The sequence below is a fragment of the Euprymna scolopes genome, chromosome 45 (assembly GCF_053919585.1).
Source record: "Euprymna scolopes isolate OS-2025 chromosome 45, ASM5391958v1, whole genome shotgun sequence".
Lineage (NCBI taxonomy): Eukaryota > Metazoa > Mollusca > Cephalopoda > Sepiida > Sepiolidae > Euprymna > Euprymna scolopes.
Window position 1 is genome coordinate 2,544,412 of NC_136526.1, and position 17,693 is coordinate 2,562,104.

General features: G+C 31.0%; 1 protein-coding gene across 2 annotated transcripts in view; it reads left to right on the forward strand.

Moving 5' to 3' along the window:
* LOC145269130 (uncharacterized) overlaps nt 1–17,693 on the forward strand; it is a 267,872-nt gene that overhangs the window by 162,432 nt on the left and 87,747 nt on the right. For both annotated transcript variants that reach the window (XM_080124733.1, XM_080124734.1), the window contains exons 15-17: nt 2,523–2,695; nt 13,217–13,288; nt 15,224–15,358. In XM_080124733.1, the coding sequence (XP_079980859.1) occupies nt 2,523–2,695; nt 13,217–13,288; nt 15,224–15,358 (380 nt within the window). The remainder of the gene's footprint in view (nt 1–2,522; nt 2,696–13,216; nt 13,289–15,223; nt 15,359–17,693) is intronic.

A 17,693-nucleotide genomic window follows, 5' to 3' on the forward strand; every position in this document is an offset into this window, starting at 1 on the left:
TATTCTGAAAATAGTGTAAATTGGTCAAGAATTTATTTTTAATCAAGAAAATCATATTTTACGAGTTTTAGCAATTAATAATAAAATTTCCATACACCCAACACTAATAAATAAATAAATATATATAATTATATATATAATTGTAATTAATTATACATATATAATTATAATTATATATATATATATATATGTATAATTAATCATAATTATATATATTAATTAATTAGAATTATATATATATACAAGTTAGAAAAGCATTTCATCCAATTCAGATTTTCTCATTATTCAGACTTGTATTACAAAGAGGGGGTTGCAAAAAATAAGTTGTGGTGTGAGGAGAAATACAAACTGAAATAGAGAGAAGGAGAGTTTTAAAAATATAATCTTAAAAAGATAAGATACAAGTTAGAAAAGCATTTCATCCAAGGCATGAAAATTGTTAAACAAAATGTTTTTACTATAGGCTTTAAAAATAAAGGTACAGGATTCAGTTTGAAATTTATTTATCTTCAAAGTGCACTTTTGTATATTTTACAAAGTAAGGTATAAAAATTTGATTTAAATTGAATCAAAAAATTACCTTGGATTTATTTTATGTAATGTACATTCTGTTGCACTTTTAAAAAAAAAGTCATTGAAAACTTTATATCTATCATTAATTGCTAGATGAAAGATTATGTTTTTAAATTGCAACGAAATGTATATTACATAAAATAAATCCATGCAATTTAAAAACATTATATATATATAATTAATTAAAATTATATATATATATATAATTAATTAAAATTATATATATATATATAATTAATTAAAATTATATATATATATATAATTAATTAAAATTATATATATATATAATTAATTAAAATTATATATATATATAATTAAAATTATATATATATATAATTAAAATTATATATATAATTAATTAAAATTATATATATATATAATTAATTAAAATTATATATATATATAATTAAATAAAATTATATATATATATATAATTAAAATTATATATATAAGTATGTATATAATTAAAATTATATATATATATATATATATATATAATTAATTAAAATTATATATATATAATTAATTAAAATTATATATATATAATTAATTAAAATTATATATATATATAATTAATTAAAATTATATATATATAATTAATTAAAATTATATATATATATAATTAATTAAAATTATATATATATATAATTAATTAAAATTATATTTATTATTAAAATTATATATATATATATTTATATATATATAATTAATTAAAATTATATTTATATATATATATATATATAATTAATTAAAATTATATTTATATATATATATATATATAATTAATTAAAATTATATTTATATATATATATATATATAATTAATTAAAATTATATATAATTGGTGTTGGGAGTATAGATATATCCATATATATTTACCCCAAACCTCAGTTTTTTTTTTCCTAATCTACATCAGTGATCTCCCAAATCACATTCTAAGATCATTCGTAGGCATTTATGCTGATGACACTACCATCTATGGCAACACTTCAAAGGCCGTAAACAACTAACTTCTGATTCTCTCTTCTCTGATCTTGATCGTGTGGTGCAGTGGAGAAAAAGATGACTGGTTAATTTTAATGCATCTAAAACCAAGCTGCTATCTTTCTATTGTCAACGCTCTGATCCCTATCTGGCATCAGGTGAAATTAATGGCTCTCATCTTCAGGAGGCTCGATATTTTGACAAAATTCTGAGCTTGACTGTTACCCCTGATCTGAGATGGAACATGTATATCAAATCCGTTGCCAACGCTGCTACAAAAATAGTGGGGTTGTTCTACCGCTTCAGTAGATATCTCACTGCTGATGCGATTCTCAACCTGTATAAAAGCCAAGTATGTCCATCTGAGTAGGAGCTGCTAGAAGCAGTTTATCCTTCCTTGACAGAGTTCAAAATAGATTTCGTAGCCTAGTCGGGGATGCCCTTTTCTCTTCTTTGAACCTCTTTTCCACAAGAGAGACGTTGCAAGCCTGTCTCTGCTCTATTGTTATTTTTATGGCAAATGCTCGTGTGAGCTCCAATCTCCCGTCCTGACTTTCACAAAAAAATACACTCGTCTAGCTGAAACCACTGCCAATAATTTTCCCCACTCTTTATCTGTGCCTAAACCTAAACGTAGATTCCATGAACAAAGCTTCTTTCTTAGAACTGCATGCCTGTGGAAATCTGTTCTGTTTGCCTGCTTTCCAACTGACTACAACATGGTTGTCTTCAAGTCTAATGTGAATAAATCCTTGATGAGCCATCCCCTTAAGTAATCCAATTTACCAAATTTCCACTACTGACGAGTACTGGGACATGTTTCCTTTGACCACTGTACGCTCATTAACCCTTATCCTCGAGTGGCCTCTGGGCCTGGATAAGTGGTCACCCCCCTTGTAAAAAAAAAAAAAAAAAAAAAAGTTGTAAGCAACAGATGTCGTAAAATTATTTTCTTTTCCATTTCAGTCCCATCAGCAGTACAAATGAAGAAACTGTCCCGTGTGTTAACACCTTGACAAGTACGCCGTTGAAATCGAGAAACCAACCTAACCATGTATCACCTCCTGACATGTCTCCAATCGGGAAGTCGTCGTTAACGCGGCGGCAAATAATGAACATCAATAAAAAAAATCATAAAGGTACGAAGAAAATTTGTATCCGATTCTTCTATCGCCATTTTTCTTTTCTTTTTTTCTTTTCTTTTTTCTTTTTTTTCTTTTCTTTTTTCTTTTTTCTCTTTTTTTTTCTTTTTTCTTTTTTTTCTTCTTTTTCTTTTTTTTCTTTTTTTCTTTTTTTTCTTTTCTTTTTTCTTTTTTCTTTTTTTCTTTTCTTTTTTCTTTTTTTCTTTTCTTTTTTCTTTTTTTTCTTTTCTTTTTTATTTTTTCTTTTCCTTTTTTTTCTTTTTTTTTCTTCGTTTTTTTTCTTTTTTCTTTTCGTTTTCTTTTTTTTTTTTCTTTTCTTTTTTTTCTTTTCTTTTTTTTTCTTTGTTTTCTTTTTTTTCTTTTCTTTTTTCTTTTTTTTCTTTTTTCTTTTTTTCGTTTTTTTTTCTTTTTTCTTTTTCTTTTTTCTTTTTTTTCTTTTTCTTTCTTTTTTTCTTTTCTTTTTTTTCTTTTTTTCTTTTTCTTTTTTTTTCTTTTTTCTTTTTTTAATTTTCTTTTTTTTCATTTTCTTTTTTTCATTTTCTTTTTTCATTTTCTTTTTTTCATTTTCTTTTTTTCTCTTTTTCTTTTTTTCTCTTTTTCTTTTTTTCTCTTTTTCTTTTTTTCTCTTTTTCTTTTTCTCTTTTTCTCTTTCTCTTTTTTCTTTTTATCTTTTTTCTTTCTCTTTTTCTCTTTCTCTCTTTTTCTTTTTTTTCCTTTTCTTTTGTTCTTTTTCTTTTCTTCTCTTTTTCTTTTTCTCTTTTTTTGTTTTCTTTTTCTTTTTTTCTTTTGTCTGTCTCTTTTTTTCTTTTTCTTTTTTTTGTTTTTTCTTTTTCTTTCTTCTTTCTTTCTTTCTTTCTTTTTTCTTTTTTTCTTTTTTTCTTTTTTGTTTCCCGACAAATATCATCTTGTCTAATCGTTAATATGACCACCATTTTGAAAGCTCGTTTTTCAGAAAATACTTTCAGCAAATGAGATTTTGTTTTATTTATTTTTTTATTGATTATGTCTTCTGATATTTAAAAATAAATTTCATATATTCAGAATCAATGAGAATGGATTTAGGCAAGCCCGTTCCACAGCAGACATCCTAACTATAATCTCCAAACGTATATACCATTCACTGGACAAAGCAGGGGAGGGTAGAGTGTAGCTCTAGATATATCTAAGGCTTTTAACAGGGTATGGTATGAAGGTCTTCTCAGGAAAATCAAATCATATGGTATCCCTGGAAGAATACTTAACATAATTAAATCCTTCTTAGATAAGAGAAAAATTCAGGTTGTCCTCGATGGTCTTACATCTAAACAATATGATATAAATGCGGGAATGCCTCGAGGGTCTATCCTTGGACCTCTATTATTCCTAATATTCATAAATGACCTCCCTGACAAAATTATGAGATGGGTATATATGCTGATGACACCATGCTCTATAACAGACACGACAGGAAAACAAATGAACACATAACTAAAGAAATGGCAGAAACACTAGAGGATGACCTCCAATCTTTAGTGGAATGGGGACAAAAATGGATGGTCACATTCAATGCTGCCAGGATTAAACTTGTTTCCTTCAATAACTACAAGAAACCTTTTCTACCACTAATAGCAACGGCTAAGAATACACTGCCTGAAAGTACTTCCTTTAAACTCCTCGGTCCAATGTTTACAGGAAACATGAACTGGAATATATACATTGAGAGCATTGCCAAGGCTGCTGCAAAGAAGGTGGGCTCTCTCTACCATGCTAGAAAATTACTTATGCCTGAAAGTATCCTGTACCTCTATAAGGCCACCATTCGCCCATGTATGGAGTATTGCTGTCACATTTGGGCTGGTGCATCTATTGCTTGTCTCTCGCTCCTTGACAGGGTTCAAAAGAGAGTCGTCAACCTAATAGGTCTTAAACCGTCATCTAAGCTTCAGCCTCTGTCCCATCGATGAAATGTTGCATCCCTCTGCCTGTTCTACAAATACTTTAATGGTGAATGCTCTGACGAACTGCAAGCACTTGTACCTCCTCAACGTGACTACTCCTGACAAACCCGACAAGCAACTAAGTCCCACCTCTTTACAGTAGAGATCCCTAGGTGTAAGAAAGCCTTTTTTTACTCCAATAGTTTTTTCCCCAGAACTGCAAGTCTTTGGAACTCCCTTCCGGGATTTTGCTTTCCAAACTGTACTGATATGCAGAAGTTCAAGTGTAATGTGAACAAACATCTTTCTACTCATCTCCCTTCATAATGACCCTGCTAATTCTCCCCAATAGTAGCCCCCTACTTCAAAGTGACACTTGCCTCGTTTGGAGTGAAAACTGAAAAAAAAAAAAAAAAAAATTATTTATCATTTATTTATCATTCTATATATCCGTCATTCATTATTTTATGTTTTGATTATTGTATTTTATTTATTATTTTTTGTTGTATTTTTTATTTTATAGTAATGTTTTATTATTTATAATTCTTTTGGTTTTTTATTATTTTTTTTATTTTATTTATAATTTTTTTATTTATAATTTTTTATAATTTTTTATTTTATTTATAATTTTTTTATTTTATTTATAATTTTTTTATTTTTTATTTTATTTATGATTTTTTATTAAATTTCTTATTTTATTTATAATTTTATTATTTTTTTATTTTATTTATTAGTTTTTTAAATTTATTTTATAATTTTTTTATTTTTATAATTTTTTTGTTTTTTTATTTTATAATTTTTTTATATTTTTATTTCATTTATAATTTTTTTTATTAAATTTCTTATTTTATTTTACTATTTAATTCATTCATATAATTTAATAGACTACCCGTGACTTGTTGGGTCAATATATTTTATGGCTAGCTATGGAATAGTGAGTATATTAATTATGGCAAAAATATACGCGCTTGCACATACAACAATGGCCACCACGTTTAACATAAAGAATTACATTGCTTAATATCTGGAAACCTACTTATCTGCGGAAAATTTAAGTGCGATAGTCGTTTTCAGCACACCCGAAAACCTTACTAAGACATCATTTTAAAATCTTCTGGCACTTCTACACTATTGGGACGAGATTTGGTAGTTGATAAATGGAGTTTTCAGATAAAAAAAAAATGGTTTCAACTGATTTTTTTTTTTTGTCAATTCTAATAAATTACAATGTTAGCTTCCAAATTATGCAGTCGGAATTACATGAATATTGCTGAATCATTAAAAATAAAAAAAACTTTAATCGTTGTAGATGGTGAAAAATTGAACCCATCTTGTTTAAATCGAAACGAAAAATTACCTCCCCTTCAAACTCTCCTGCATCTTACGATCATTTTTATCAAATTTTATTTTTTATTTTCTTTAAAAAAATAATTTTCTATCTTATCGATTTTCATAATTTTTGGATATAATCATCTTAAAAATTCGAGGAATATGTAGATACCATTGTTTTCTTCTTTTTTTTTTTTACAAGGTGGTCACCACTTATCAAGGCCCGGAAGCCACTCAGGGATAAGGGTTATTGTAAGTACAGTATGTTAGTGTGGATATTTAAAGTGTCTACTTAAGTGGACAGTTCATCAGGAATTTGTTTACATTGGACTTGAAGACATCCAAGTTGTAGTCAGGAGGGAAACAGGCAGACGGAACAGAGTTCCACAGGCGTGCACTTCTAAGAAAGAAGCTTTGTTCATGGAATCTACATTTTGATTTAGGCACAGTTAAAGAGTGGGGAAAATTTTTGACAGTGGTTTCAGCTAGACGGGTGTTTTTTGTAAAAGATTGTCGAGGGGGGGACCAGAGATTGGAGTTCAGACGAGCACCTGCCATGGAAATAATGATAAAACAAAGATAGGCTCGCAACGTCTCTTCTGTGGGAGAGAGGTTACAGGGAAGAGAAAAAGGCATCCCCCACTAAGCCACAAAGTCTATTTTGTACTCTGTCAAGGCAGGATAGGCTGTTTTTAGCAGCTCCTGCCCAGATATGGCAGCAGTATTCCATCCTTGAACATACTTGGCTTTTATACAGATAGAGAATTGCATCAGTAGTGAGATATCTTCTGGAGCGGTAGAAGGATCCCACCATCTTTCCAGCGACCTTGGCAACATGTGAAGTTCATTGATTGAGATTGTTGGACTGACTTCCTCATCTTGGTTGTTATCGTCACAACGTTTCGGCCATTTTGCCCTCCGGCCTTCATCAGGTGTTTTGTATCGAACTGGGGAACCGTTTGTTAGGAGTCTCAAACCCAACCCTTTATTATTATTACGGTTCCCCAGTTCGATACAAAACACCTGATGAAGGCCGGAGGGCAAAACGGCCGAAACGTTGTGACGATAACAACCAAGATGAGGAAGTCAGTCCGACAATCTCAATGAATGAAAACACCTCATCTCAAAAATACAGACAATTACTATGTGAAGAAAACACCTCATCTCAAAAATACAGACAATTACTATGTGAAGAAAGCACCTCATCTCAAAAATACAGACAATTACTATGTGAAGAAAACACCTCATCTCAAAAATACAGACAATTACTATGTGAAGAAAGCACCTCATCTCAAAAATACAGACAATTACTATGTGAAGAAAACACCTCATCTCAAAAATACAGACAATTACTATGTGAAGAAAACACCTCATCTCAAAAATACAGACAATTACTATGTGAAGAAAACACCTCATCTCAAAAATACAGACAATTACTATGTGAAGAAAACACCTCATCTCAAAAATACAGACAATTACTATGTGAAGAAAACACCTCATCTCAAAAATACAGACAATTACTATGTGAAGAAAGCACCTCATCTCAAAAATACAGACAATTACTATGTGAAGAAAACACCTCATCTCAAAAATACAGACAATTACTATGTGAAGAAAACACCTCATCTCAAAAATACAGACAATTACTATGTGAAGAAAGCACCTCATCTCAAAAATACAGACAATTACTATGTGAAGAAAACACCTCATCTCAAAAATACAGACAATTACTATGTGAAGAAAACACCTCATCTCAAAAATACAGACAATTACTATGTGAAGAAAGCACCTCATCTCAAAAATACAGACAATTACTATGTGAAGAAAACACCTCATCTCAAAAATACAGACAATTACTATGTGAAGAAAGCACCTCATCTCAAAAATACAGACAATTACTATGTGAAGAAAACACCTCATCTCAAAAATACAGACAATTACTATGTGAAGAAAACACCTCATCTCAAAAATACAGACAATTACTATGTGAAGAAAACACCTCATCTCAAAAATACAGACAATTACTATGTGAAGAAAACACCTCATCTCAAAAATACAGACAATTACTATGTGAAGAAAACACCTCATCTCAAAAATACAGACAATTACTATGTGAAGAAAACACCTCATCTCAAAAATACAGACAATTACTATGTGAAGAAAACACCTCATCTCAAAAATACAGACAATTACTATGTGAAGAAAGCACCTCATCTCAAAAATACAGACAATTACTATGTGAAGAAAACACCTCATCTCAAAAATACAGACAATTACTATGTGAAGAAAACACCTCATCTCAAAAATACAGACAATTACTATGTGAAGAAAACACCTCATCTCAAAAATACAGACAATTACTATGTGAAGAAAGCACCTCATCTCAAAAATACAGACAATTACTATGTGAAGAAAGCACCTCATCTCAAAAATACAGACAATTACTATGTGAAGAAAACACCTCATCTCAAAAATACAGACAATTACTATGTGAAGAAAGCACCTCATCTCAAAAATACAGACAATTACTATGTGAAGAAAACACCTCATCTCAAAAATACAGACAATTACTATGTGAAGAAAACACCTCATCTCAAAAATACAGACAATTACTATGTGAAGAAAACACCTCATCTCAAAAATACAGACAATTACTATGTGAAGTTCAGTTTTACGATTGGCAAATTTTTGTTCTGATAGTATAGTGTAATCTAAAAAAAAAAAAAAAAACTTGTATTTTTTTTTTTTTTTTTGATAAAATTATTTGTTATTTGTCCAGCGTGATATCAAGATAAAAGACAGAAATTTTGTATGCTTTCGCAATCAAAATTATATGCTATGTATTGACCATTGTCTTTTTTACTCACGTTCACTCTTAACAAGACATATCGCCATTTGGACATAAGAGACTTCTATTTGAGACCATGCCTTCGTTATTTCCATTGCAAGTGCTCGACTGAGCTTCAATCTATGCCCCCACCCTCCCTCGCCAAACTTTCACAAGAAACACCTGTCTAGCTGAAAACACTATCAATAATTCCCCCCACTCTCTATCTGTGCCTAAACCTAAACGTAGATTCCATGAACAAAGCTTTTTTCTTAGAACTGCAGGCCTGTAGAATTGTCGTGATGAACCGTTCCACTTAAGTTAACAAATTTACCGAATTTCCATTACTAACGATTACTATATTGTCCAATTGACTACTGTACACTCTTTAACCCTTATCCTCGAGTGGCGTCTTGGCCTTGAGAAGTGGTTATGCCTATGTAAAAAAAAAATGCCTAGGAAAGATTAACAAGATGATGGTTTGCACTACTTCTGCGTATCAGGGAAGCAGGTAGCAGGAAGGGAATTCCAAAGTCTAGCTGTTTGAGGGAAAGAACTATTACAATAGAAAGCTTTCTGGCATTTAGGGACCTCAACAGTGAAGGGGTGAGATTTTGTTGCTAAGCAGGTTTATCAGGGATATGTACGTTGAGGGGACATAAGTGCGACGAGTTCATCAGAGCACTAAAAATTAAATATTGCTAAAATCATGAACATATTGCACTTAGTCACATGACTTTTTTTTAATTATAAAATAAAATGCTGATGACAGCACACTCTATAGACACAACAGGAAAAAATTTCCCCCACTCTTTATGTGTGCCTGCATCAAGATGTAGATTCCATGAACAAGGCTTCTTTCTTGGAACTGCACGCCTGTGGAACTCTGTTCCGTCTGCCTGCTTCCCACCTGACTGCAGCTTGGATGTGTTCAGGTCCAGCGTTAACAAGTTCCTGGTGAACCTCCCCCTTAAGTAAACACTTCATCAAATCTCCACACTAACGTAATGTACTTACAATAACCCTTATCCCTGAGTGGTTTACGTGCCTTGATAAGTGGTGACCACTGTGTAAAAAAAAAAAACAAAAAAACAAATGAACACATATCTAAAGAAATGGCAGAAACACTAGAGGATGACCTCCGATCTGTAGTGGAATGGGGACAAAAATGGATGGTCACATTCAATGCTGCCAAGACTAAGCTTGTTTCCTTCAATAACTACAAGAAACCTTCTCTACCACCAATAGCAATGGTCAATGACTCTTTATCTGAAAGTACATCCATTAAACTCCTCGGCCTAACGCTCTAAGGAAACATGAGTTGGAACAATTACATTGAGAGCATTGCCAGGACCGCTGCGAGGAAGGTAGGTTCTCTCTACCGTGCTAGAAAGCTACTAACGCCCGAAAGTATCCTGTACCTCTATAAGGCCACCATTCGCCCATGTATGGAGTATTGTTGTTATATTTGGGCTGGTGCATCTGCTACTAGTCTCTCACTCCTAGACAAGGTTCAAAAGAGAGTCATCAATCTGATAGGTCCTGAACTGTCATCTAAGCTTCAGCCTCTGTCCCATCGATGTAATGTTGCATCCCTCTGCCTGTTTTACAAGTACTTTATTCGTGAATGTTCTGATGAACTGCAAGCACTTGTACCCCCTCGACGTAAATACCCCCAACAAACCTGGCAAGCAGCTAAATACCACCCCTGCACAATAGAGATCCCTAGATGTAAGAGAGCCTTCTACTCCAGTAGTTTCTTCCCCAGACTTAGGAATTCCCTTCCAGGTTCCTGCTTCCCCAACTGTACTGACATTTTTTTTTTTTTTTTTTTTTGCACAGTGGTCACCTCTTATCAAGGCCCGGAAGCCACTCAGGGATAAGGGTTATTGCAAGTACATTACGTTAGTGTGGAGATTTGATGAAGTGTTTACTTAAGGGGGTGGTTCATTAGGAATTTGTTAACATTGGACTTGAAGACATCCAAGTTGTAGTCAGGTGGGAAGCAGGCAGACGGAACTGACATGCAAAAGTTCAAATGTAACGTGAACCGACATTTTGCTCCCCAATTCCCTACATAGTACCTCTGTAGCATATGTCCCTGATAGTAGCCCCCTACACCAAAGTAGCAACGTGCCGTGGTTGGGGTGAAAATGTAATAAAAAAAAAATAAAGTTTGAAAATTTTTAAAAAATTTCTTTTTTATTTTTATTTTTTAAAAATATTTTTGGAGAGGAAATGGTTTTTATGATCTTTAACTGATAAAATGTTTTTATGATTGTTAACTGATAAAAGGCGATTACAAAGGGAAGTAATTCGTTTCTCATTAATGTGTTTTTTTTTTTTTGTGACACTGGACAAGTAATTTAGATATTTTGAACTGATCAGTTATATTTCTAATGATTGGTAATGCCATGAAACTGCAGTAAAATCTTAAGCTAATTGATGATTGTTTATCATTGATATAAAACTTAATATTTCTATATATTGAAGTGAGAAACGATATATATATATATATATATATATATATATATATATATATATATATATATAGTAAGTTATAAAATATATATGGCGATTAAGCTACACTGGATATTCCGCGTTTCATCCACTCTAGGACTCTTCAGGCTTATGTGCGAATTTTGTGGTTGTCTGTCGTTTTTATATACTATTGAGATTTTAGTTAGTTAATCAGCTTTCTAGTATCCACCGCGCCCTTCCTATCAGCCAATGAACATGCACTTACCGGACAAAGGCCTATTTGACCTCTAGACTTTGGAATTCCATTCCAGGTCCTTGCTTCTTCAACTGTACTGACATGCAGAAGTTCAAGTGTAACGTGAACCGATATCTTACTGCCCAACTCCCTACATAGTACCCCAGTAGCTGCTGCCCCTGATAGTAGCCCCCTACATCAAAGTGGCAATGTTCCTTGTTTGGGGTGAAAACGTAATTAAAAAAAACAAAAACATATATATATATATTTTTTTTTTATATATATTATATATATATATGTTTATTTTTATTACGTTTTCACCCCAAACAAGGCACATTGCCACTTTGGTGTAGGGGGCTACTATCAGGGGCAGCAGCTACTGGGGTACTATGTAGGGAGTTGGACAGTAAGATGTTGGTTCACGTTACACTTGAACTTCTGCATGTTCTTTGATATGACTGGAAGGAATGTTTCTGTTTAGCGCGCAATTAAACCATGATGCTTGACTTTTACAATTTATACTTCAATTCAAGCTGTTGTATGTAAAAGATAATTGGGTTTGTTATTACTGTACACATAGATTCAAAAAAGTTGTCAAAAAACAAATATATAACAAATAAATGTTATCAAAGGCAAGATAAGTTACTTTTCTACCTAACTGGATAAGTTTTTAGTGTTTTTATTTAATGTAACATGTTTATTCAGCTTGAAAAACATACAGTGTTTACCGATGTATTGGAAAATTTAAAATCTCGCCATAATCTCTCTTTGACACGGTAAGTTTGGGAAAAGGAGTTATAAATAAAAAAACTAGAATATATGTCACCTTATGTCACAGTAACATATACTAAGCGAAGTAATTGCTGAGAATGCAGTTAGGAGATTCAAAGTTCCTATCCTGTCGTGGTTACCACTCCAGAGGTTGGCCGAAACATGAAACAGCAACTAAAAATGATGAGGATAATAGTCCACAATAAATAAATTGAGTTTTGTTTTGTTGATATTTATATTTGAACTAGCGGGGGTACCCGGCGTTGCCCAGGTGTTTGGAGGTGTGTGGGGGGTTAAAAAAAAAAAGTAAGTATGAGGATCGAACCTGAACCGTTGAGGCAAAGTTGTAAATTAAAGTGTGAAAAAAAAAAAAAAAGTGCGACGTTAACCATTGCCTCACCGCGAGATGCTAACGGAAACACCTTTTAATTTATTTAATTACTTGGATTTAGCAGGTGCCCGTTTTAATGAGTTAATGAGGTCAAGTTTGACTGCGGGATAGTATTTACTGCTGAACGCTCCCCCCTCCCTAAAGATTTTATAGGAAAAAGACTAACCCACATGCGGCGAGCGACAAATGTTGAATATTTATCTTCCCAATATCAAGCAAATTAAATAGACAGGCGAGCTTCGTTGTTAACTGTGAGATATTACAATTTATATGTGATTTAAAAAGTTGTGAACCGACCGACCGCTTCTCTGAAAGAAGCCTTTTGTAGACACAGAAAAAGCGAACACACATACATACATTTTTGCTTCTATATATATAGATGGAAAATTTTATTTGAAATATATATTTACACACAGAAGATTCAGGGATAGATTTAACACTTTTTGGTAAAGAAAAAAAAACAAAACAAAAGAAACTTCAAATCTTTGCCGATATATTAATCATATTGTCTCCTGTATCATTTTGTTTTCATCGACAACTAATGTATTGCATCATTTTGTCTTTGTAGGGGAAACTCTGCTCCACCTTGCCTGCATGAGAAACAGTGTTGATAAAGTTCGGGAGCTTCTCAAAATACCAGGTAAAAACAATTTTTACTAGCGGGACCTGTGTAAATTCCACAGGGGACTCATTCATATGTAATATATTGATGTTGGCATTCTGTAGATATTCAGTGTAAATGGAGACGCTCTGATATTATTGTAGCTTTTTTGTTAAAACTGCAAAAGTATTTATCTAAGCTAGCACGAATGCTCAGCAAAGTCCAGTCATAAAGTACGGTCATAAATATGACATTTTAATTCTTGCAGATTTCGTATATATTATTATAGAGTTAATGTTCTATCGATTTTTATATGTTATACAGTTGCGATTTCAAAAATAAAAAAAATATATATCCATATGACTTTAGTGCATTGGCTTGAATCAGAACTGAAATAACTTAGGAAAAAAAAAAAAAAAAAATATATATATATATATATAACTTGAATTCCTTCAGCCATAATCGAAACCAAAGCGAAAACTTTGGAAGAATTCTAGATAAAATTATCTACAAAAAAAAGATGGCTGGAGTGCCATCAGCTATAACCGAAACCAAAACTTATGAAGAATTCTTGGTAAAATTATTTATTACAAAGAAATGGAAGTACATAACAATTAAACGACCCGGATGTAAGCGTGACACAGAAAATAACACACACGCTATCGTAGATGATGATGATGATGTCTAAATTTACGACGTTCAGATGAAACACAGTTTTACTCACTGACCGTATTAAATTTAAATAGTTCAACATCGAAAATTAAACTAAATATCCCTCAGTATTTTCTTTAATTTTCTATTTTCGAGCGATTATTGTATTAATATATAGATTTTAACTAGTTGATTTGCTGACTTCCTTCGCTTGCTCCGCTTTGTTTTGACTTGTTGGGACATTGCAGTCTATATTTTGTTTTGTGTTTGTTAGATTTTATTATTTAATAAAATAATTGATGTAAATACGTGTATATTTTCGTGTTGGTATGTCCGGTCATTTCTTATCTTGTCGAATTGTTATTTCATGACGGTACGGATCAAAGAACCTCGGATTATTTTGTCATTCAAGTCCTAACATTCCACGACTGGCATATTAAGTTGCAAGAAAAAAAAAAAATAATACAATTCAAAGCCAATTAATTGTGTGTAACATTGCCTAAAACAAAATAATTAATTATTTTTTATTTTTTACTTTTACTAGGTGATCACCACTTATCAAGGCCCGGAAGCCACTCAGGGATAAGGGTTATTATTGCATGTACAGTACGTTAGTGTGGGGGTTAAATAAAAATGTTTACTTAAGGGGGCGGTTCATCAGGAATTTGTTTACATTGGACTTGAAGACATCCAGGTTGTAGTCAGGTGGGAAGCAGGCAGATGGAACAGAGTTCCACAGGCGTGCACTTCTAAGAAAGAAACCTTGTTCATGGAATCTACGTTTTGATTTAGGCACAGAAAAAGAGTGGGGAAAATTTTTGTTAGTGGTTTCAGCTAGACGGGTGATTTTCGTAAAAGATTTGCGAGGGGGGACTAGAAATTGGAGCTCAGATGAGCACCTGCCATGGAAATAACGATAAAACAAAGATAGGCTCGCAATGTCTCTTCTGTGGGAGAGAGGTTACAGGGAAGAGAAAAGGGGCATCCTCCACTAAGCCATAAAAGTCTATTTTATACTCTGTCAAGGCAGGATAGGCTGTTTTTAGCAGCTCCTTCCCAGATATGGCAGCAGTATTCCATCCTTGGACGTAATTTCTAGAAAATCAATATTTTCTCCAATTTTAGGTTCATTTTCCATTATAAGTTACATAATTGGCAGAGGGATTGTTTAAATAATAATTTAAAACCAGAAATCCTCGTTAGGCGACTTAATAAATGGTTGCTTTCCACAGAAAAAAAAGAACATGTATGAATCATATGTAAGCTGTTTCTTTTTTTCCTTTATTTCATGTCTAATATGTGACTCTATCTACTTTTCTGCAGGAATTGATGTCAACGCCAGTGATAATAACGGTTGGACAGCCCTTCATGAGGCTTGTAACCATAACAACCCTGAATGCGTTATGGAACTTTTAAACTTTCAACCAATTAGGACAATCAACTCGTATTTTTCCCCAGGTAAGTTATATTTTCGTGCAAAAAATTATTAGGCAGAATGGGGCAATATGAATGCATCTGAATTTTTTTTATTTTTATTTTTTTTTATTTATTTTTTTATTTTTATTTATTTATTTTTTTTTTATTTATTTTTTTATTTTTTTTAATTTATTTATTTATTTGTTTATTTTTATTTATTTATTTTTTTTTTATTTATTTATTTATTTTTAATTTTTTATTTATTTATTTATTTATTTTTTATTTTTATTTTTTTTATTTATTTTTTATTTTTATTTATTTATTTTTTTTAATTTATTTATTTATTTTTTTTTTATTCAATTTTCACCCCAAACAAGGCACAGTGCCACTTTGAAGCAGGGGGCTACTATCAGGGACTTAATTAGCAGGGTCATTATGAAGGGAGATGAGTAGAAAGATGTTTGTTCACATTACACTTGAACTTCTGCATATCATTGCAGTTGGGAAAGCAGAATCCCGGAAGGGAGTTCCAAAGACCCGCAGTTCTGGGGAAGAAACTATTGGAGTAAAAGGCTTTCTTGCACTTAGGGATCTCTACTGTAAAGGGATGAGACTTAGTAGCTTGTCGGGTTTGTCAGGGGTAGTTACGTCAGGGAGGTACAAGTGTTCGTCAGAGCATTCACCATTAAAGTATTTGTAGAACAGGCAGAGGGATGCAACATCTCGTTGATGGGACAGAGGCTGAAGCCTAGATGACAGTTCAGGACCTATCAGGTTGGCGACTCTCTTTTGAACCCTGTCCAGGAACGAGAGAATTTGTATGATGATGTTAAAGTTTTAGGCCTTAACATATCTAAAATTGAGTTCTGCACTATGCAAAAAAAAAGAAATGACTAAGTCCATCATTTGCCCCCCCCCCTCCCCTTTTTCCCCAAAAGTTCCCAACATATTTAAATTTGAGTTCAGCACCATGCAAAACTGCTAAGTAGACACACACAGAAAATTTTGGACAAATATGGTAAAATAGTCCCAAAAATGGAGTGTTTTTATTAGCCCTAAAAGAACCCCTGGGGCACACCCAAGAGTTATCGCGAAGTATAGACAAACAAAATTATTTAGAAATCAGTTACAACTTTTCAGAAAGTTTTATAAAAATCCAAGACATCAATTTTTCTTTTAATAATCACAAAAGTGTCAATTTTAGCCATTTTAACCCGAAAGGCACCCCTAGGGGGGCAACTGGAGTTTTCCTGGAAAATCTGTTCTGTTACTTTTTTACTCATATCATGTTTAATGTTTGTGCAAAATTTTTAAAAATTCCAAGGCGTAGTTATTGAGGAAAGTGCAAACAGACGAACGGATGAGGGTGAATTTACAGGTCCACCCTCCTTTTATCGAGGGACAAATAATACTATGTATTATAATAATATGTTAATACAATATTAATGACACAATTCTAATGATAATAAAAATGAACATAAAATAATTATGAGATTAATAATGATTTAATAATAATTATAATACTATGCATAATTGTCATACAATCTATAAATATAAAAGCGAAAATGTATGTATGTGTGTTTGTATGTCTCGCAAAAACTTTCAACACGGGTCATGGATTTTCGTCAGATCGGTATCATTTTAAACTTCCAACCTTCGCCCGACAAATATCGAAAAATTGGCCAAAAATGTTAATTCCTTCACTCTGAAATGAGTAGTTTTCTAAAATATAATAAAAAATATAATTATATAAGAAATATATAATATAATCAAAAATATAATTATATAAGAAAAATATAATATAATAAAAAATATAATTATATAAGAAAAATATAATATAATAAAAAATATAATTATATAAGAAAAATATAATATAATAAAAAATATAATTATATTAGAAAAGTATAATATAATAAAAAATATAATTATATAAAAAAAATATAATATAATAAAAAATATAATTATATAAGAAAAGTATAGTATAATAAAAAATATAATTATATAAAAAAAGTATAATATAATAAAAAATATAATTATATGAAAAAAGTATAATATAATAAAAAATATAATTATATAAAAAAAGTATAATATAATAAAAAATATAATTATATAAAAAAAATATAATATAATAAAAAATATAATTATATAAAAAAAATATAATATAATAAAAAATATAATTATATAAGAAAAATATAATATAATAAAAAATATAATTATATAAGAAAAATATAATATAATAAAAAATATAATTATATAAGAAAAATATAATATAATAAAAAATATAATTATATAAGAAAAATATAATATAATAAAAAATATAATTATATAAGAAAAGTATAATATAATAAAAAATATAATTATATAAAAAAAGTATAAT